Below are 23,595 nucleotides of genomic sequence, written 5' to 3' on the forward strand. Positions count from 1 at the left end.
TAAAATAGGGGTTTTTTTTCAAAACTTACATTGAATTCCCATTGCCAGCACCCACAGTCAACAATTTATTTTCAGCATAGGAAACTCTGCTAATTCATAAAGGAATTCTTCATTGGTGCAAGCCAACTTGCTTAACTTTCACTGTTTTTTTAAAAGCCATAGTATTCACTGTGAAGGATTTTACATGCTAAATGTGTTTAAACAGATATAGAAGTTACTACATTAAGGATTAGGAGGAATCAACAGCATACTTCACTGCTTCATATTAAGCACATGCAAGACATAGTAAAAATATCAAACACGAGTTTCCACTCTTACTGTGTAGTTCAACCAATTTACCTGAACTTGTAAAAATTAGCTAATGGTAGTACACAAGGCAGGTTTGTTAACTCTCAGTCATCTTATAAATACACAGCACATACCAAGTATTTCCTTGGTCATTGATGCTTCTTTGTGTGACCTCACTATCTCCTTTCCATCTGCTCTGTTCTTCTTATAGATTTTAATTACCAGCTAGATTATGGGAAAACTTAAGTCCTCATTGCACCGTACCAATTATGTGTATTCATTTTCATGTTAATATTCCTTCTTTTGTTTTTAGTATCAATTACAATGAACTACTCAAAAGAGTACTGAAATTCAGGAATCCTGAGGAGGGCATGATCCATAGGTCAAGTCTCACATTATTTTTCTATCAAAGACAGAATGCATTAGTACATTAGTATTTCTACAGAAATGGAACCAAAGTTCATCAAATTCTTATCATAAAACCTTCAAAGATTTAACAGATAAAGCCAAATGGAACTTGGGTCTTCCAAGTAGTTTACTTGACTTTAGATGATTTGAAAAGAGAGACGTTTGGAAACGGGAACCAATTTCTTCCATCTCTGATCACCTCCATTTCCACAAATGGCTGATAATGTAACACAGCCCTGGAGTGCCAGCCCCAGCTTCTGCGTGTTAGCTACACAGTATGTGGGAGCCACCTATGAGTTGTGTGTTTTGAGATCTCTTTGGCCTGTTTCTGGTAGTCTTTCACAAAAGTTTACGCATTTCTTTCATCAAGCAAAGAAGAAGAAAGATTTTATTAGCTAATCTCTACATGGAGGCAAATATTTTCCACTGACCCTCCACAGCATGTGCTATTACCACTGTTCATAAACTTCACTGCCTGCCAACTTTAACAAAGAAGCACCAGCCTTACGAAGCACAGCACCAAATTAAATTAACTGGTATCAGGAACCCAGACAAGAAAGCGTTTGTGTCTGCAATGCAAAAGAGCTGCTGGTGCTTTTGGTTACATTATCATATTCAAAGGACAGCTATGTCATTACATAGTTTTAGAAGACTGTCCATCTCACTGCAAAGCAGTGAACATTGCATACTTACAGCTTTATTGGATTCTTTCTTGGAGAACTGGAGAAAAATTAGATTTGGAAACTGCAAGGAATACTGAACATTCTTTTTCCCAACCATGCATGTATAAGTTGGATACAGTAATTATTAAAATTAAATAACTGCTGTAAAAAGTACTGTTATGTGTTACTGAAAATTTGATTCTTCTTCTGAATCAACTGTATGCTTCCAGTCACTGAAATGAGCTGCCTGATGGCCACCTCATAAAACCCAACCAAGCTTTAGGATTGTTTTTGTTTAGAATGGCAGAATTCCAAGGTCAATAATAACTGATAAAATTAGGTTATCACTATTCAAATAATTATTTTTTTTTAGTAAGACTAGTAAGGGAAAAAGAATTGCATGCAAGTTATGGACAGAAAATTACATTGTAATATTAAATTATGCATGTTACTATTTTTGTTTCAAATAGTTAAAGAGATGATCCAATATAAAAAGCAGACCTTTACTTGGGTAACCCTTGTTGACGAAGTGTTAAAGGCATTTGCCATTCTTACAGGATAAAAACTAACGCCTTGAAGTGTTACCTACTCAGGCCTTTTAGCAAATTTGTTAACACTTTTAGGTATATTACTTCACCTTTCTCTTAGTGTGAACCGATATAAATTATTTAGCCAATTTTATTATTAAATGTGAACTAAAGTGTCATTTTAGAGCACTGCTCTTTATTTGTACTATTTTAGATTTATTCAAATAGTTAGAGGAAGCAGACTTGATTAATTACACAAGGAACTGAGAAATATTCCACAAATGGATACACTTTCCATTGTTTAAATGGATCTTAAACACTATTAGCACTTAAACACATGCTAATAGCACAAAAGATGATTTTGAAATACATCATATCTGTTTCAAAGAAAACCCAGTTTTGCAGTAATAAAAATCCAAAAGCAGTGAACTTAAGTGCTGTAAAGCACATCTCAGCTTTAATGCACCAAACAACATATTACAGCATAAAGTAAAAGAATAATTACTATTTCTATTTATTTTTGTAACTGGAACAATTTAAGCACAAACATAGAACACACAAGCAATGATTGCTATCATGTTTTATTTCTTCCCCAGTAAGCTAAGAAAGAACCTTTTAATAGTTTAATTTTGTGAGTATTAAACAACTAGTGTGAAAAACAAGCTGCATGTAAACTATTTCTACTGCCTCTGCTTCAATGACTAGCTGAGGCAACCTGTTATAGGAGGTGTTAATTGGCAATAGGAGTACAAGTCAGAAGCATGTTCCCCATCGTCCTAACCCAGCAAGGCTAGGTCATTAAAGTGGAAATGAATTCTTTCATGCCGACTTAACCCTTTCACTACATATTTTCAGCTGTTATATCCAAAGACAATTGAGAAAGATTAGCTAAAAAAAAAAAATAAAAAAAGACAAAACCCCCCTTGGATTACTTTTGAATTTATTAATCCCACCATTTTTCTTCACTACCCTTCTCTACCTCCTCCAGAACAAGTGTTCCAGGTAAAGATGACATTTTATTATATAGGTAAGGGGGAGAAAGGCAACTGAGGTATAAATGCAATGACAATCATTATAAAATAATAATTTATCATATTAAAAGATGCATGGAAGGATGAGGCACCTAAAGTGAGCTTAAATCTTCTATTTTGTGGAGGTAAATTCAACTTTGTGTGTATAACCTGGTACAAGGGAAATAAACCTACAAAATACTAGCTGCAGAGAGGACAAACATGAGCAAGTGTGCAAAGGAGGTAGAGGTGTTAATGGTAGTAAGGCCTTGAAAGTTCAGAGTGCCACTGCTCTTCTCTACTTTTTTCCAGTAAGTGGTACAACCTGCTGATATATGGATATAAAGAATAAGAAATTTCTTAGATCAGCACAGTGTTTTTTACACATTGCTAAACCTAAAAATCTAAGCAGAGTTGGGATTGTGGAATCATTTTTTTCCTGTACTGAGACAATACACTTCTGGAAATTACCAACTCGTGTTCCATCAGTAGAAGTGGCAAAGGGAGCAAGGCATATTCTGGGATCTCACTGGTTCCAACAACTTTGTCATGACAAGCACTAGAAACCATGTATTGCATTTTCTGCAGTACAGGAAGGTCACATGATCGGTCATGACACAGAAAATTATTGCAGTCATACAAAAATATTTAAAAAATCAGTGAGCTCAATAAAAAAGGGAAAAATATATTACTTGCATTGTGAATCACACACTAAAATTAGTAGCAATTTGAAATTTTATTGCTATTTTCAAGCTATTACACACACAATTTTGTGGTTAGTTCCACATCAACAGGATTAGATTTTGAAGCTACCATTATGTCTAAACAGTTTGTGTGTTTAGGTCCATTTTTATACCAATTATAAACAAGCAAGCATAACAGACCACAAAATACCGTAAGCCTCAACAAACAGCCTAGATTTCTCGAAGGATCACATTGTCTTGTTACACCATATGTCAGATGAAATAAAAATTGCAGTAATATGTTTAGTCTCAGAGACTCCAAAATGGAGTAGGGATACTAAGGAAGTATTGTGGCATCAACTGCTACCTTAAATTGAAAAATCTCTGAAAAAAAACTCACCTTAACAGGCTAGATAAAAACTCTCTCAGTATGTTTTACAAAATTGTCTCCTAAAAAAAGCTTACCCAGGTTCACATTTACAACAGAACTCCACGAACAGCAATATAGATGGACTTGAAATATATAACATTTCCCATCTCCCTTCCTCTTCAAAACCAAAATTACAAAACACAGAACTTTGTATAGCTTTGAGCAGTTGGTTAAACGGGTTGGGATCATAAATTTGCCAACACCTCTTTGGTGCAGAGCCAGAATTTCACTGCTTAGCTTTCTGCTTATTTAGGATTTTAGTTTCTGTGGGGTGGTGTTCTGTGGTTTTCCTTTTTAGGGTGTGTGAGGTGGGGTTTGGTTTGGTTTTTTGCTATGGTTTTGGCGGGGGGGGGGGGGAAGTTGTTTCTGGCTTTTTTGGTTGATTGGTTATCTTTTTGCCTTTTTTGGGGTTTTTTTTTGTTGGTTTGTTTGTTATTTGATTGTTTTTAACTAAGCAGAACTTCAAACAAAAATAGTCTCTAGTTTAATGAGACACTTACAGAACATTATTATTAGAAATCAACGTTTACTACTCAATAATAACATGTATTCATGATATAAAATTACTTATATATATATATATAACCTTGATGCAATTTGCAATACTCAGACTTCCCACATAGTTCCCAACACAACTGTTATATGAAATGGCTGCTTAAGTGTAATCTTCCCTGGGTCAGTGTTTCATTTATCTTTACCCCATTTAACCTGCACATTCACTGAGACACAAAACTCAGAGGGGTAGGTGTACTTTATTACTGCACATTAATTCAAGTTAAAATTCCTTATCAAGCATAAGGACAATTTGGACTAAATGTTCTTTAAATGTCCCTTCCAACACAAACCACTCTATGATTCTATGACAATGTCATAGAAAAAGCCCTAAGATTAGGGACATAAAACAAGTTCTCAGTAACACTGTACATCTTTCTGAAAAGAGCTATTGTTTTTCACAGCCTCAATCTACTGGAAATAAAAAGAAAATACAGAGGTCAATTTCATTCCAGAAAAAAGCCAGGATTAACCTGTTATCTACTCCCATCAGCATTACAGAGGTATTGGGATTTAGAATTGAGAGCCTCAAGGCAGATGACGAGTCAGCACCTGTAATTTTGTCTGCCTCTTGCAGTCTTGCTTCAAGGTAGATTTTTAATTACCTTATTCTAAACACAGTTCTGCCAAGAAGGCAGGATAGCCCTCAGCAGGTTCTGCCTAAGCTCACCCTAAAGTACACCTTGTAGGCAAAGCAGTTAAAGATATCTCCTCAGTATAAGGAAGAATGCACTGGGTTCTAGATATCTGTAGGTGAGTGTTGAGAAGAGCTGGTCCTCTGGACACAAGCAGGTGAACTGGGAGACTCAGTGGCAAGATGCAGCAAGGTCAATTGTTTGCAACACTTGAAAAAAACTATCAGCCAACAGCCACCAGCCCCCCAACCCACACCTCTATAACACGAAAACACCTCCAGCTTCATAGGAAAACTTAGAGGACTCTTCTACACAGCAGGAAGAAAAGAGAAACCCTCACTCAAAGGTGCTGCATAGTAGCATTGCAACTTAATATTCAATTGCACGGGATTTCAGAAAGAAGATACAACTTCCAAGAGAAATAAATAAAATTGATTGCTATAGGGTGGCTGTTTCCTGCTTGCAGAAAGGAACATTACAAGTGAATAGGTGAAATGACAAATGCACAAATATATTTCTTCTTCTTTACCCTTTCTTCCCTATGTTCTTTCTCATTATGGCTACACTCATTTCCTTGTCCAAGCTCCTTTGTCTCTTTTGGAGAAAGTCAAAAGTCAGCTGGACTACACTGGCAATTAAATTGAGGAGAGGGAATCTAATTGCCTAATTATTAGGAATATGGAAGTTTAAGATCTGAGGCCAAGAAGAGGCAGCTAAAAATGTTCTCCAGAGGAAAATAGCAGATCAGAGGAAACTGTAATGCTCAGACACAACCCACTGGCTTTTTTAGTTTTAGTTTTATATTTGTTTGTGATTAACATGTAAGACTGTAGTGCAGCCATCCTACTTCAAGACAGCCTTTATAACACAAATTACAGAGGGTTTAAGTAAAATTATGGCTTCTCCTAAACCAATTCTAGCAGATTTCTCTTCTCCTCTTCCAATTAGCTCCTTAGGAGACAAATCACATTACAATGACTCAACTGTACTTCAAATGTATGAGAATCCCCAGCAACTTTCATGACCCACGGAGTTACCATCTCCAGCAAAACCAGACCCTGGCCTGTGACCCTGGCCACACCTGGATCCTAAATTTGATATGAAGCTTTCACTGAACAGCCCTGTAGTAAAACACTAACCAATGCAGTAAAAACATTCATTCTAGACAGTGAAAGTAAGTGAAACAGCACAGTTTATTATCTCTAAGGTGGTTTTCTTCTCCTGAAAACAAAATCATATATTTTGTATAGAAAAACTGATGCTGAGACTTTCTACGGAAGATAATGCGGGCAATTAAGTCTTCTGAACTTCCTATGGGATTTCATGTTGGATATTTTTACTGGATGAAATGAAAAATGTTTGTCATTGAGAATTTTTTCTTATTCCTTAAATGGGTTGACAGCTTCCAGGGAAAAAAAGTAGAACTGGAATAACCCATCCAAATTGTACACCTCATCTCCTGGGAATTACATTTGAGTTCCAGAAATAGTAACATTCTTCGTACTTGAGAACTTTGCCGGGAAGCGTCTCAGAAGCAATGGCACAGAAACGATGCACAGTTTTATGAGCTATAATTCAGACTTATTCCCCTGGCAAAATATTCTCCAAAGGTGTATCTGAAGCTTCAAATACTTATGAGAAGCAGACAACAGTGTACCACCACAATTCAAACCACATAAAGCATACATACCCAGGAGACACAGAAAGGAGAAAGTCATAGCTAAACAGATACTGAGATACCAGAACACTCTACAGCTTTACAATGAAAAAGGTACTTAATTAAAGACAACACATTTACACCCTTCAAATTAAAACACAAGCTGTTTCAAGAATCAATGAACCAAAATAATTTTCAGAAAGATGGTAAGGTGCTGCAGTTTTTCCTGTTTGGGTTGTTGGCATGGTTTTGGGTTTTTTTGGAGAGGAGGGATGGGGGTGTCTGGGTTTGTTTTGGGTTTGAGGCTTTTTATTGTTGGTGGATGTTTTTGTTTACACATGGAAGATGTAAGATGCAAGAAAAAGGCATGTACTCAAATGACACATCAGCTTAATGAAGTAACTCCAGGAAATTTGCATCTAATTGTTAATTGGGGATGATCTACACAGAGCTTGACCGTCCTCTGTCTGCCAGACCATCAACTCCTCTTTGGAAGCCCCACAAAAGAATGCACTGTGCTCTCCTCCAACAACCACCCTGACTAGATGAGCACACAAAGCAGAACTTTAGATCAGCAGCAGGTCTCCCAAGTTCCAATGGTGCCACAGATTTACTAAACAGGAAAAGCATGTTCTAAAAAACCCAAGATCCTATGAGGGGAAAAAGGTTCCACAGCACCAAGCAGTGCAGTATTTGAAACCTCCTAATCAAAGTGACAGTTTTCAAGTGCCATTTACAATGCCCTAATCTGGAAACATCCCAGCTAACCCATCTGATCAACTATTTCACAGATGGAAGCACTTGATGGCTAATTGGCAAGTCCATGATTCAAATAAAATAGCTATCTGCACTTCTTTTTCTATATTCCAAGTCAAGGTGTAAACACTCCTTACAAGACACAGGTCAGTTCTCTGTCTCCCCCTCCCTTCCCATTGGAATTTTTCCTCTTCCCCTCTGTCATCAAATATGTTAATTCAAAATTACAGAATCAGTTTTATTTTTCATTTATTGTACTAGAACAGTTGTCTGCACTAACAGAGCAGTGTAAAAGAATATTTTCAAAAATCTAACAAGCAATGAAAAATTACTTTAAAAGCCTCTTTTAAAAGTGTCATTATTTCACTTCTTTCTATCACATCTGGATTCAGAAAAACAGACAGCATGTGCTAGTGTGGACAAGAACTTGCTCAACTTGAATTACTAGTCTGTAAGTGATGGAGAGAAAAGCTTGGCTACAAATGCACTTAATTTGCTCACACCCTTTGCAGTGGGATTGCCTAATAGAGGCATATGTGGAACTGATTTCACCAGCAAACAATAGTTCAGCATACAAAATGAAGGAGTGTTGCTCCAAATTCCTGCCTGCTACATAAGCAGAATGCTTTTACGTACCCCACAAACCTGTTCATTTGTCTGCAGCAAATGTACAATGCAAATCAAAGTACTAAACCACCAGTGAAATTCTGTGGTAGGCAGTATTCCAGAGGGACAAACTGAAAAGAATGATTCAGGAAAAAGAAGATAAGTAGAAAAACCCAACATGACAAGGGGCAGAAGGAGAGAGAAAGGAGACTATGTAAGTGAAGAACAAGGGCATTGCCAGAATCTTAACTCCCATGAACTACAGGAGCAACACTGAAGTCATAAGATTTTCTTTGAGACATCCCTTTCAATTTTTTACATCTTTTCTAAAAGGCCTCATTCATTCATTTATTCCCTCATCTTATGCATTTATCACAAGAACCTAAACTCAAGACAAAACAAATTTATGGACCGGGTACAACACCAGTCATGTAAGACAATTTCTGCATGAAGCAGTTTCCAAAGGACATCATACTTTTGGCACCAAGTTCGAAACTAAACCTTGGGTAAGGTACTAAACTAAGGTACCCTGCCATAAAAAGAGTACCCTGCCATAAAAGTTAATGGCCAAACATTCTGTCAGAAAAAAATGGCTTATGTGATGCCAAAAGCTCTAAGAGTCTCTTTCCTTCTTGTCTCTTGTCCATCTCCTGTTCTACTAAGACAGTCCATTGTCCACCTATGGTTAAAAGAGAAGAAATGCCTCAAGATTTCTAAGCCACACGTCACTGGAAGGAAAGTTTATTGTTGAAGTTTAAGATTACTTCCTTAAAGATTTGTTTATTAGCCATTTGAAGACAGGCTTAAGGTAGATGGGATTCAGCACTGACCACCTCTGGACACCTGAAGGCCAATCAACCCCTCAATAGCATCCTGAAGGAGCAAGAAGTAAGGAAAGAGAAGTGTAAATTCAGTGATAGCAGTTCTCAAGTGTAATACACTACACCAAAAGACTTGAAAAGCATATTGCAAACTCATGAATTTAAAATGCATTTGGGACAACATACCTGAGTTTGGAAATTAAGAAGACCAAGAAAACCTAAATGAGACAATAACCAGAAGAGGTAATTTTGCCAAGGGGAAAGAGCCAAGTAACTGCTGCTGAAGAAGCTCAAGCAGGTCACTGAGAAAGAATGCCTTGGCAGAGATCAAACAGAAACTGCTCACCAAGCATCTGCCAGTACTTTAACATCAGTTACAAAGCAAATCAAACAGACCCTTAGCAGGCTTCATGTGATGCATTCCTCTTGCTAAGCAGACCCCAAGCTACAAGAAAAAGCAGTCTCCAAACTATGTGATAAAATTACTTTGAAAATGCCTCTTTTTCTACCAGACTATATTTACAGATGATTCTTAGGCTGGCAAGAATGGCTCAGTCAGATGTTTTTACTATGTTCAACCTTTACAACAACTGTGACACAGCAATAAGAACAAAAAGTTCTGTTGCTTAAAACACTCTAGTGCAAACAAATGGTAATAGTTTTGCTTTCTAGGATTACAAAATATATCCAAGAAATACCTTCTTCCTCTCTTCTATCTCAAAGACATCTGATTCACTCTGGATTGTCTCTCAATCTCAATTATCATCAATAGATACTCAGAATACAAAGTGACTTTTCAAGGTCCTTTGAAACACATTATTTTAAGGACATAAAAATAGTCTATTTGAAAAGCCTTCCTGCTGATTCAATAAACCAAAAGACTACAAATGTAGTCAAGACATCCAGTGCAAGCAGCAACTTGAGTAAAGAGCAATTCAGTTTTATGCCTTTTTTTCAATCTAACATATACTCATCAACTCATTTAAGAGACAATTCCATATTTAAACAAACACAGAGCAGCTTTGCAGGCCAAAGATATCAGAGGAGTTCAGCAAACTTCCTCTGAATGTTATGTTCTATTGTCTGCCACAATTTTCTAGCAAGCTTCAAGTTAAAGACGAAAAATTCAGAAAACAGCAGAGAGTTAACAGTAAATTTGAAAAACAGCTTTGATAAGCGTCAAGTTCAGAGAGGACTAAGAAGTGAAAGCTTGAGAGATTAGACTGCACAGATGTTAAAAAAATGAAGAGTCATGAAGCAGGCTGGCAGCTCAGAGGAACAAGAGAAATAACTGTTTAAGAAAGTGAAACTAAAAATAACTGAGGGCGGCTTGAAGATTCACTAAGAGAACGTGAATAGAATTTTAGCTATAAAAAGGGGGAAAAAATTATGCACCAAAAGTTACAGCTTATTTGGCAAAACATTTAGAGTCTGTAGATCAGCCTAGAATATTTCACCAAATGCTTCAGTATTAAACTCCTCCTGTAGTTATACTGGACACAAACACACTATACACAACCAAAAGAAGCTTTGGGTTTAGCAATTTCAGCCATCCCACAAGAAACTCTGGACACACATCCTGAAGCCCAAGACACACAGAACTGATTCCTCCAGTACAAGAGTCTGGATTCTCGACTTAGAAAGAGACCAGGAAGCTACTGCAGCCAACCACAGGAAAGGACCACAAAGGAATTTACACTGGAGCCCATTCCTTAAGGATATAATTCTTCCTACAGACCTCAAACAAAGATGTTCCTAATTATTTTTTCCCCTGTATCCACAGCGATCAGCACAATGTAACAAGATCAACTTCATTTTATTTTTGAAGACTGCTGGCCATGTCAGTTGATCAAGGAAAAAAGAACTAGGACTTGCTGTAGAGGTAAGAGAAGCCATACAATGTGAATAGGTGTCTCACTGGAACAGACAGCTGTCAGGGAGGCCTTCTTGCTGGGAGTGGTAACAGAAGTGAGAACAATCGACAAGAGGAGACACAATAAAACACACATACAGGAAGCTACAACTACCCACAAGTGATAAACTCAATTCAAATTACCTCTTGAAATTGACATATACTTCAGTATCTTATAATGCCCCATTCCCAATGTGATCCAAGAACTGAAATCTGTAATTTATGAAAGAGCGGTGGATGTGCTTGGCCATTTACAATAAATACCCTTCATGTACTGAAAATTCATATTATTGGAAACTGGCTTTTAAAAAAATGTATTATGTGTTTCCAATGCTTTTCAATATAAATTTTTAAATGCTCAGACAAAAAAAGAAAGGTTTATAAACATTCTGTAGACTTAGACACATAGTCATTCACAAAAAAAAGGCCAGGTTGTAACAAAGATACGCATACACATATAAAATCTCTTGAGTCAAAGATTATTACTATGAACAATGTTTTTTTGATGCTGCTTTAAAATATGATAGCATAATAGAAGAAATACTCCAGAAATTAGTAATTTTAAAGAAAAGATTGACAAGCTATATACTAACCTGTCCCAGCCCAGGCATACCTCCTCCCAGTCGCAGAAGTCTATCCATATTTCTAGAAAAACAGAAACAAAGGAAAAATGTTCCCAAGCTCGAAATGTTTACTAAATTGTTATCTATATAATTCACCTTCAGTCACTCAGTATGTCAAAAATATTGGTGGTAATTACAACACAACATCAGACTTCCTGTTAATTAACACCACATATTAATTCAAGAAGCTGTCTTCCATGCTAATTAACAGACTTTGCTTTATTGCTTTGGTTTTGGGTTATCCCCATTTCTGAAGATGAACACTCTTGTCAAACTTCTCAAAACTTTCCCATCAGTCAATTAATTGGGGGATTTTTGTTACTTATGATCAGTACCTCCAGCCAGAAAGTTCCTAAAACTTATTAGATATACAATTGAATTTACTTTCGTTTGCTCAGAAATCATCAATAAAAATCTTAAAGTAAGGATTTTAGCATCCTCATTAGTAAGTTCCACGCTAATTAACTTACAGCTTGTCAGTTATCATCAAAACTACATGTGAAAGACACTAAGCAGATTATGGATCTCTGAATTAGCATCAAAAGCTTTTTTTTTAATGAACTCATTATACTAAAAGAAATACTGTAAAGTAAACATTTAATGTGTATATAGTTAGAAGACTAGTGACAGTACAGTCATTTCATACATTCCCAGTCTTGCATGTGCCAGTGCTTTATGCAAGCTTATTCCAATCAATGAAACAGCTTCCTTAAAAAAAATAAAAAGCATCAGTTTTTGTGTCTTGTAATTTTCCAGGGGGTGATCCCCAGGAATAAAGGCTGCTAAGGTGTCCAACCAAAAAAATTACACTGCTGTTTCTCTGTCTACAGTTTCTTCACTTTCTGTTGTTGAAAAGACATCTACAGTTTCACGGTGGATACCTAGGTACAGGTTCTGCCCCAGCTTTAACAGAACTTTACCACTTGGCTTCCTCAACTTCTTAGCTCTGTACAACAACACTTACCCATAAAATTTATAAAAAGCCTGCTGAATATTAATTTTTAAACAGCTGTTTTCATCAAATCAAGCAATTTCCAAGGTGCATTTGTAGCCAAAATCAGAAAATTTTACTGGCTTATTTTATTTGTGAAATAGAAGATACAAAGCACAGCATCAAAAATTTTGGTCTTAACTGGACAAGTTTTAATACAACACAACAAAGTCTGTTCAGGGTTTGAAACCAATTGAGAACACCAAATATGATTTCCAAAATACATACATCCTCCAAGCAGATGTCACATTACACATAATTACATACATGATTTCAGATTACATTAACAATACTTATTTAATAGCCTTCTTTTCATAATTATGCAAAAGAACTTGAAAAATATATTTGCTTTGTACATGAAAAAATCTTCATGCTGAAGGTGAATGTCACCATCATTCTCATAATTTCTTCTGATATTTGCTAGAATTCTTACTGGCTAAAGACTAACGAGTTTTATTTCAGTATAAGGTTAAAAAATAGTTTAAGCTTCTAAACACATAAAGAAGCAGCATTTTACTTCCTACTTCAATACTTAACAATAGCCAAGATACACTGACCAGAAATACCTGCCCGACTTGTTAAATTCACTTTCCCAGTTCAGTGAACTATCAGGCTATTCATTTAATATGATTCACTCTCTTCATTTTGTAGAACCTGCAAATCCAACCAGTGCAGCCTCAGCTAGCAGTAAGCACTTTCTTAAAGCTCCATGGCACCATATAAATTAAAAAGGAGTTTATTAAAGGGTCAGTGGTTATGCTTAACTTCTTCAATAAGTCATTGACACCAAGCTTCTTTTTTAGAGGCAAAAGCTGCACACAGTGTATATGCTCTTCTATCCTGAACTACAATAAATTCCAAATCAAGTTGGAGGATTTCCTTGGAAAGGTTAAGTTGCCGTTTAAAGATATTATGTAAGCATATGTTAAATGGCTTCAATAAAACAGTCACAATGTTACCACAAATTAACGCCAACTGCAGTTCATGTTACCCCTCTGTGGTAGATACTCCTCCATTGAAACCCACAATGATTCATCTTCTGTGTCACTAAAGAGGGCTGAAGAGTAACTGAGAAGTATATTTAAGCTCCTAAAACTATTATTTTAATCCATCATAGCTGTTCATTTATTTTAAGAAACTTCTGGTCTCTACACTGGTAACCCTAAAACTGATAGTTCTGACAACTACAGCAACTTCCATCAACTGATGAGGTACATTACCTTTGTACATTTAAAAAATAATAAACAAATAACAAATCCTATAAAAGAAGAGAAAAGCAATAGCTCATACTAATTAATATTTCATTTACAGTTTATTCCAGTTTCTAACCCAACAGTATAGTACATCATTTATAAAAGCCATATATTTTGCCATATCAGAGTTGGATTAAAGTGTTAAACAAACTGACTACTTATCAGCATAACTTTACAACAAAATCTCACTGTATTACAGACACCTAACATTTCCCACAGAACAGTCATACATTTCCCACAGAACTGAGATATTCAGATTTTCAAGACAGCAGCACAGACAGAAAATCTCCAAAACACAGTTCTAGATGCACTGCAAATTATTTCACTAGCTCCATGACATGATTCTGGTTACAGTTTTGGCAGCTAATGCTTTACTTGCCTATTTGTAACTGAATATGCTTTAGTAGCCTATAGTCTATATGGACCTAAACGTGTTTACTGAGATGTATAAACATCTGAAAAATGTAAGTTAATGAAATACATTCACCAAAACAGATTTTAATTTTTATTAATCCATCTAAATATTATTTCAGCCATTTCTCCAACAATGCTTTTGTAAGCCTTACAACAGCTTAAGGGAAATTTCTAGACAGTAATGAAGCTAACTTAAGCCTTTACAAATAAAACAACTATACATTTCTAACCTGGTGCTCAGCAAGAGGCGCTCACAGAACAAACTTGGCTGCAGCTCCCACTTTTTGACTGTTAAGATGACAGCAGTAGGTCTCTTTCCTGTAGAAGGAAATAGAAAGGAGAAAGGCAGAAACCTATTAAAATTTAGAAATCATGGCACATGTAAAAAAGAAATGTTACATTGATAAGCTGAAAAAGGACAAGGCACCATTGAAGAATAACCCAAAGAATGTTTACTGGGTTTTTTTTTTCCCTTTACCATACAATTCCTACAAGTGGTACATGCCATGTCTCACTCAAGTATCCATAATGCTGCAAGAAGCTTCCAATTTTCTCAACATTTTTGATATTAAATTCTCAAAATATTTTAATAATTTATTTAAGCAATTTAATGTTAATTGATCATTTTAAATGCTGTTAGAAACTGAAACCATGGTGGTTTTTTACTATTTTAGAAGCTCTTGCTGTAGCTAAGATGCCCTAAGCACCAAGGGTAAGAGCAGTCTGCAGGTACAGAAAACTTTCCTGTTTATTTCTGCAAGAATGGTTGGTGTGACTGGAAAAGTGACAAAGATCTTTAGGTTTGCCTGAATTCAGGTAGAGAAAGGCTGCTTCACATTCAATTTAGGAGTTAAAATTCATGTTATCCTCCTCACTGAGAACACTGCCCATTAATTGCCTTCACTCAATCATTCATAGAGCAGTGTTTTGAAACAGATCTGTGAAATGATCTGTGGCTGTGATTTGATAGACTTTTTTTCAATGTCAGTGTTAACATAAGGAGCAATGAGGAAGCTGCTGCTGCTCACCAACTTGATGCTGCTTTCTCAGTACTGCCAGGACAGCCATTTGTGCAGCCCTGCAGCAAACTGAGAGGCTACCAAAAACGCTGGGTTTAACCCTGCTCACTTCTCTGAGAGGCTTCACGCTGCATCCCAGAAATAGTTGTCTTGGCATAACAGAAAAAGAGGTCTTGGAAAAGCTGATTGCTTTTAACACTAATACAGGCTCCAGAAGACATTTCTGTCAAATCATTCTTTAAGCTAAAGCTGCTCAAAGAATGTCGCTGGGTTTTGGGGGTTTGTTTCAGGTTTTTGTTTGGGTAGGGGGTTTTTGTTTTGTTTTTTAGTAACTGAGGCAATTTAACAGAGATCCTTTTGAAGCTTATTCCAAAGTAGCACAAGAGCAAAGGAGCATGTATTCACCTTCCCATAAAGTTGGAAGAGAAAGAGCAAATCAGAGTTTCTCAGTGCTGGCAGGCTGGGGTGGAAATCACTGACAAGTTGAATGGAAAGTTACTAATCCTCCTGCCAGCTTTGCAGAAGGAAATGATCCAGGAGAGACCACCAGAGCCAGCAGCACAGGCTACAACAGAACTGCAGCTTCTTCTTCAACTGGGCCTGAGTGATTCACCTTTAGCCACCTGACCACCCAGTGGCCTTGCATTCCCTTTCCCACTTACTACAAAGAAATGAAAGAAACAAATCTCTGTGAGCTTGGTCTGCTCCCCAGTGAGGCACAAAAGGTAACCTACAGCTGAGAATCTTACCTGTGCTACAAAGTGCAAAAAGCTGGGCTGATTAGCAACTTCTCTGTTGGTTTTCACCCTATATTCTTGCACACACACACATACTTACATTATATATACATATAAATAAAAGCCAGAAAAGTAAACAAACAGTTCACAGTAAATCTCACCTATTTTCCTTCTAAAGTTGGCAAAAGGTATTTTGATTGTTTCTTTCTGTCTGCAAGGAAGAGTTAACAGTCTCTGTTTAAAGTGTAACTTTATGGAAGTAACTGTATCAAATAGTTCTGTATCAGAAAAAATACAGAAGGACAATTATCATAATAAACTTGCATTTTGGTTAATTGTGGAATTTGGATGACATGCACTCATCACTGAAATTAATACAGTAACTAATGGTTAAAAAAAAGAATTAAATAGCTTTTCTGTGTATGTGTGTCCATGACTTGAAACACCATTACTAAAATAAGCTTGGTCATCAAATGTTATTTAAAAATCTGAACTTCCATTACTGCAATTTTTATTTAATTGCCCTTACCTCAAAAGGGAAAAATAGTTAATATTAATAATGCAGTGAGAGTATACACAAAGCATCTCAAAACTGTTCTGAAAACAGAAATTTTAAAACCCACATCTAATATTTGCTCCTAATACTACTGTTAGGTAACTGTAGTAATTGGAAAGAGTTGCCCATTTGGAGAGCTCTGGTTCACCACTCAGCTGTTCATTGGTATTTTCCAGTCACTTAAATTCTGGCTTTAAATAATGAAAACATTTTTTCTTAGGTAGCATCGGGTTGAAGTTATATAAAAGGATCATGCACAAATGTGTATGCACATATAGGTATAAACCAACAGCTACTGTGTTTATACTTGGCATGTTGCAGCATGTATTTTGAAATCAACTTGAAACAGTCTTAAATTACTCTATCTCCTTGCATGAGACACATGAGTTTCACACTACAGTGCACTATTTTTATCTCGCATTAACACTCCACAATGTGATCCCTCAATGAAAGAGGGTTCTCCTGGTTTGGCAACTTTTGAGTTAGTAGAGAAATAAATATCAAAATCAGCTTTGACATACATAGAAAACAATGGCTACTAAACTGCCCTATTAGTGGAGGGAGTATCAGGCTACACACAGGTGACAGCAATTTACTTTGCAATTTGTACACTGAGAGGCTTGATGCAAATCATTTCATCTTCGGTAATTCAGTTTCTCCACCTGAGACTACATAACAAGCTTTGTACAAGCACTTCCACATCTCCTGTTGAGGAGTTACACACAGCAGATGATCAACAATTTTATTAACAGTGCTCTGAAGTGGCTCAAGGTTTTTGGTGCAACTGCAACCATTTCAGCTTCACTTGAGATGATAAACAGCTGGAGAGGTAAATCAGCTGAGAACGTGCACATTGCAGAAAAACATTATTTCACCAAGAAAAAAACTCACTGCAGTTAAAGTCATCAAACCTGAACAGAGACTTCACATGTGAAAAGGTGGGAGAGGGGGTAGGCTAGTCTATCTTCCTATATATTTTGTACAAAAAGAAGAAAAAAATATACAATTCTAAGTAATCTGTTCATTAAAGCTTTAGTTTAATCATGTCATGCATGAATGGAGTCTCAGTAGTGCAAGTCCAGAGATACATGACTCTTGCTTTGCTTCCACAACGTGCTAAGTTCTGTAAACCCAGGCCTTGTTTCACACAGACCTGAATCTCAATAGACCCGAGCTGGACTAGGTGGTTGGCAGGTTCAGCTTCCCAGGCTCTGCTTTTTGACTTCCAGAAGTACAGCAAACCTAATTCTACTCCATTCATTGCTGAGCTGGAGTTACTTCAGTAACACAGATTCAAACAGACTGCTTTAAAGCTACTGAAGTACATTCATGTAAAACTTACAGATAAGCAAAGATTGATTAACAAGCTGCACCACCATAGAAACCAACAGAATTAAAATTAATTTTATGTAGTACATGAAGTAATGGCCTTCTCTGAATTTCTGCAGAAAGCCAAGAGGACACACAACTATTGTGGAACTATGCAGTAGTCCAGCAAGCACTCATCATACCAGCTCTCTATTATTCAGTGTCCTTAACACATGCCCTTTCCCATCATCCTAAATGTTAAAAGGTACTTACAGGTACCATTAGTTTATACACCATAATTTTTGTCAGGAGTGAATCACTTCCAAGAAAGTTGACAAACTAATTTATATCTTGGTATCATTTACAAACTAATTTATATACTGGTATTATTTAATACTGTTTTTAAAGTATTCTCTAACTTAAAATGTTCTAAATCATAGTTTTCAAGTGAGAGTATCACTGAAATGGCGTGTTACAACAGACGATGGAACTCAACATTTCCCACTAAGCTACAGGTTAAACCCTGCCACTAAAAGTCACACTTAGTGATTCAGAAGCAATCTATATGCTAGCCAATTTCTGAATTTCTTCACAAATAGATATTTTCCGTTGTCTCAATATGGTCACAGAGTGAATGCTCTGTTCCACAGAATCTTCTTCCCAGTTTACTCCCCACCTGAGGCATACAGGACATCTTGGACTCCCAGGGCTGACGGCTTTTAGATGAACACAAATCTATCAGATTTTCAGCTTGCCTAGTACCATTTCAGTTCCATATAGCTTTGAGATATATTTACAAAAAAATTCTTTTTAAAAAGTAAATCTCAATCCCTGTTGGCTTTCTGTTTTTCCACGACATACCGAAAACAACTGCAACTTTAAGACATGACGCCACCACCCTGTTTACAAGTATCCAACTACATGACACAAATTTGTTACAGAAACATTACTTAAGTCAGCGGCATACAAGAAATAGCGCTGTTAATTTTTGATTATTGCTTCTTCTCTACTTAATTCTGCTTCTTCCCCCTTCAGGTATCCCAGCCAGTGCTTTGCCTCCACTTCCCCCAGTGCTCCTCTAACTTCAGCTGCGCTGCCGGGGATCGGGGCAGTGCTGCACCCCGGGAGCAGCAGCGCTGCCGCCCGTGAGGTGCCTCTGACAGGGCACAGGGCACAGAGCCCCGCTCGGCCCGCAGCTCCAACCCGCGCCGGGCGCTGCCGAACAAGGGCGGCCGCAGCGGGCCGGGCGGAGGCGGCAGGGCCCTGGGGCCCGTGCGGCGCCGAGGCCCGTCCGGCTCCAGCGGCTGGGCCCCCGCCCTGCGCCGCTCCCCGGCCCCTCTCGCCGCCTCTCCCCAGCCCGTTCGCAGCTGTCCCCGCTGCCCGAAGAGCTCGGACTTCCCAGCGGAAAGGCCAGGGGCCCAGCGCGATCCCCGCCCGCCAGACCCGCCCCGTCCCGTCCCGCTCCCGTCCGCACCGCCCGCGGCCCTGCCCGGCGCTCGGGCCGACTCCCGGGCCGCGCTCCCGCCGCCGCCGCGCAGAGGCCGCCACGGGGCCCCTCAGCGCCCTGGCGCGGAGGCGGCCGGGCCCTCACCTGGACCGGAGCCGCCCGGGCCGCGGTGAATCAGCCGGATCTCATTCAAACCGAGCCCTTCCCGGTTCACAGGGCACCCGGCAGCGGCTTCCGGCCCCGCGGCCGGCGGGGAGGAGCTTCTGAGAGTGGAGAGCGCCGAGGGGCGCGGCCTGTGGGTGGAACGGGCCGAAGTGGAAGCGTGTGAAGTGCTGTGCTGTAAAGTGCTGTGGGTTAGCTGTGTCCCTTTGCAGCCCAGTGTCACCGGTGCCATGGGATGGCAGAAGAGCCAACAACTTAGTCATCAAATCAAGAAAACAATGATTACTGTGGTAGGAACAGTATCACATGCAGTCCTCTCAAAAACAGTGTTATAGAAAATACGAGGATTTAGAGAAGAGAAATATGAGTGACCATATGTGTAAAATCAGCACAAGCAGAAGTGGAGAAGCATGGGAATTGTGGCCAAACAATAGGGACATAATCACATTAAAGCATACGTGCTGATGAATGGTGCAAACGTTTCTGGTGCAAACAGAGAAGTAAATCGGAATTTCTATTACCCTTATGTTAACCCTGGAGCAAAAACTCTGTTGTAAATTACAAGAGGAAAACACAAAGCCAAAGGAGTACATTACCCGAGAGCACGTGAACAAGTTAGAGATCTCAGTATCCCTTGTGAACTTATTATGCCTAACACAATAAAAATTCTTAGAAGTTGATTTATACGTAGTTACTGAAATATGTATAAATCAAGTATTTTAAGAAGTATTGGGACAATTATTTTAGGAAGTATTGGGACAGCTTAAGAACCTACACAAGCAATTTGTTAGGACTCTATACAGAGTTTCTGCCATGAATGACCAAGAAGAGCATCATGGTTTATTTGAAAACTCCTTTAAAGACCAATAATGTAATATTAGAAGATGATCAGCATTTTCTGCTCATAGACCCACTACAAGAAGCAGGTAAAAAGGTACTAAGTTGTAAATGATATGGGAATAACCTCAGCTATAGTCACCACTTCCACAGCACTGCAGCAGACACAGAAATCTTATTTTTTTTACACTATGAAGTATAAAATGAATCCCAAGAAAGAAAAAGGGAATTAACATTATATGGTATTCTGCTTTGTAAGAGGGGCAATGTTTTTGAAAAGCAAAATAATTTTCCATTTTGTTTTTGGGCTAAGCTGAAGGAATCTCAAGAGTCAAAATTTCCAAAAGATTCTTTAAAAGCTAAAGATTTAAAACGTGGTTTAAATTGTGGGTCAGTAATTTCTTTCTCATGTTACTAAAACCTATTAGTGTAATTTATTGGCGCACTCACAGCCAAATTACTCAGAAACAAAGAGTAAAACCTATGTGTGTCTGTCTGTGTGTATATGTTTATCTGGGTATGCTTGTCTCAGAAGAAATCTTGCACCCTGCTTCAAACAGGCTGTTACAGTTCTTCCTCTTTTACCCTGGCAAAGCTTAGCTCCTATAGTCTTAGGACTGTATTTTGAGACTTGTGCATGTCTTAATGTTCTCAGAAGTCATTATAATAATTATATGGTCAAGGAAAGATTTTTCTTTTGGATTAAATTAATGAGGAGAAGTATTAATTCAGTGGATTGAAATGCATAATGTATTTTGCTGGGTTTTGCCATGATTTTGAGAGCAATCCATTTATTCCTACATATTCACTAGAATTCTGACACCTTAAGGAGCAATACCCATTATATTTGGGTTCTCATTCTGCAGTCACGTGTCTTTAAAGTACCCTGCATTTCTGAAACAAGAAAGAAACACAAATATTTATTTGTGAAAAGTGAATATTTTTCTGCGTTGATGTGTATAATAAAGAAAACCAACATAGTTAAATCTTTATATTATGCCTATACCCACTGACTTAAATGAGCAATGGCATTTCTAACCATTTGAAGATTTGGCCCTTCTTTGAAATACAAAGTGAAACAGACTTTCATTGTTATTCCTAATTACATTTCAAGTCATAGTATTGACTTTTTAAATATATACATTTATTGAAATTTTATAAATAAATATAGTTACAGAAAAAGAAAAATGAGAAAATAGGAGAAATATTTACACTAGAAAGTATAGTGAATTAATTGGATATATAGAGGCAGTATCATGGTTGGAACTTATGACAGATGGTATTTTATATTTTTATATAAAAATGATATATTCTTAATCGTATATGTCAAAGAAAAGAGACCATATGTTGTTAAACACTTCCAAATTGTCATTTAATCTGAAGGGCACTCTCTCGCATGCTACCGAATCCTTCATTGTTTTGGTCTAACCCGTGCTAATCTACAGAAGAATTTATTTATTGATTTGCAGTAATGCAGTGCAAGAAAACGTTCAAGGTTTGTTCCCTTTTTTATTACTTGGATGGCTCTTATAAGTGATAAAAACTAGCTTTGATTGGACCCTTACATTTTTCCTGGTTTCCACATGCTAACCCGTCCTTCTTTGTAGTGAAGTGATCAACAGAGATCAGTCTTGCTAAGAGATCACATCACTTTTTTCCTATCTCCTGGTATATCATTTTCCCTTCAAATCTGTTTTTGATTGGATTAAAGCAGCAATATTTCTGAGGCTCTGCAATTAAATAATGCAATTTCACATGGCTAAGTGGCAAAATTTAAGAATGGCGTGTAGAACGTGAAGAATAAACTGAGAGATTGGACACAATTTTCTGGCACATCATTTATGTAGAGAGTGCTGTTTGTGCTAGGACAGGAGGGATTCTCCAGGACTGAGTTATAATATTAAAAAACCAAAATCATCAACACCAAAAATCCCAAACAAACCCAACAGAAGATACAGTTTCAGAAAGCCTGGTGTTAGAATACCTGATGCACTGTGGGTTGAACAAAACGTTGGACTTGTGGATATTTTTGTTTTCTGTGTTTAAACGTGAAGAACAGAACATGGGAAATGACTGTACTTCAAGGAGTAGAAGAGCTGACATCATGTTTGTGAGAGGGTAGTAGAGCCAGAAACACACTATTTTATTGATTGATTTAGAATTATGTTTGGTAGTTATACACTGCAAATGCAATGAAGGAATAATAGTGTTTTAAACTGCAGCCTTTCACCCTGAGAATGGACTGGAACTCTGTCTTGGCAAACCTGTAAATGGGGAAATGGTTTCTTCTGTTATCCTTGGCAAGCACTCACTCCGTTAGAAGTGCTGATGGTGACCTCTGTGACATCCCCAACAGCTTGTACAATGCTTGATCAACTCCTTGCTGCATGCAGAGTAATAGCAAGTCTTGTCACAAACAATGAATAAAATTTTACAGGATTAGTTAAAGATAGTATATGAGTGAGATTACTTTTTTTAGACTCCTCAACAATTCTACAATCAGCTGCAGAAGGCTGTTAGAGGCTCGAAAGAGGCTTCATTAATCATGAAACATATGATTATTGAAAACCTGCAAACAAAACTATTTGCATCTCTTTCAGAGCACAGACCTGCCCATTAAAGTATGACAAGTATAAAGTCAGTTTGAGTGAGAAGAATGGTAACAATGTATTTGGATATAATCCATCCCAGTTAAGAAGGGAGAGGATATTAAGAAAGCAAACATTCCTTACAGTGAGCCATACACAGCCCCAGCCCCCCTCCAGTTGGTGCCAAAAGATCTTGTTTATATTGGAAATTTCACCAGCCACAAGTTGCACATGCAGTCCTAAAGGAAACTGGACTTTTGTCTTTTTAAGTCTATTTAAAGTGATGGCTGAGTTGTGAGAACTATCTACAAACCATCTGGAGAAGATAAGGCCAAGAAAAAAATCAGTCTTGCTGGAAATGCTTGTGTTGGGGGTGTCTATGGAAAATTTTTATGAGGAAACAGAGAAGTGGGTTTGTGTCCCTGGCAATTGCAAAGGTGCTACTCTGTGAGAGACAGTTTATTTAAATAACTGTGTAGAAGACTGTAAATTGAAAACTGTAAATTAAGAGAAAGGTGGTATGTAAAGTGGACATACTGTGGGTTTTTTCTGGATTGCTGTGGGATGGAACAATACTACTCCTTTTATTTCCCCTCCCCTTTATTCAGTGGGTGATCTCTCCCTTATTTGTGACACAATAAAAATTAATTTTGTTCTTCCTTTATTACTTAAGATATTTCTGATTGGGCTGAAACATTACTTTTATAGAAGTG

General features: G+C 37.6%; 1 protein-coding gene across 3 annotated transcripts in view; it reads right to left on the reverse strand.

Annotated features, from left to right (window-relative positions):
• Positions 1 to 19,704, reverse strand: part of PSMD14 (proteasome 26S subunit, non-ATPase 14) — a 46,712-nt gene extending 27,008 nt beyond the window's left edge. The window contains exons 1-4 of one of the 3 annotated variants that reach the window (XM_005485245.3): positions 19,440 to 19,570; positions 16,146 to 16,195; positions 14,459 to 14,546; positions 11,541 to 11,592 (exon numbers count right to left, since the gene is read on the reverse strand). In XM_005485245.3, coding sequence (XP_005485302.1) covers positions 11,541 to 11,588 — 48 coding nt within the window. In that variant the 5' untranslated portion in view covers positions 11,589 to 11,592; positions 14,459 to 14,546; positions 16,146 to 16,195; positions 19,440 to 19,570. The other 2 variants (XM_074548607.1, XM_005485244.4) reach the window with 2 other exon arrangements.
• Positions 19,705 to 23,595: the final 3,891 nt, after the last annotated feature.

This window comes from Zonotrichia albicollis, chromosome 10 (genome assembly GCF_047830755.1).
Source record: "Zonotrichia albicollis isolate bZonAlb1 chromosome 10, bZonAlb1.hap1, whole genome shotgun sequence".
Classification (NCBI taxonomy): Eukaryota; Metazoa; Chordata; class Aves; order Passeriformes; family Passerellidae; genus Zonotrichia; species Zonotrichia albicollis.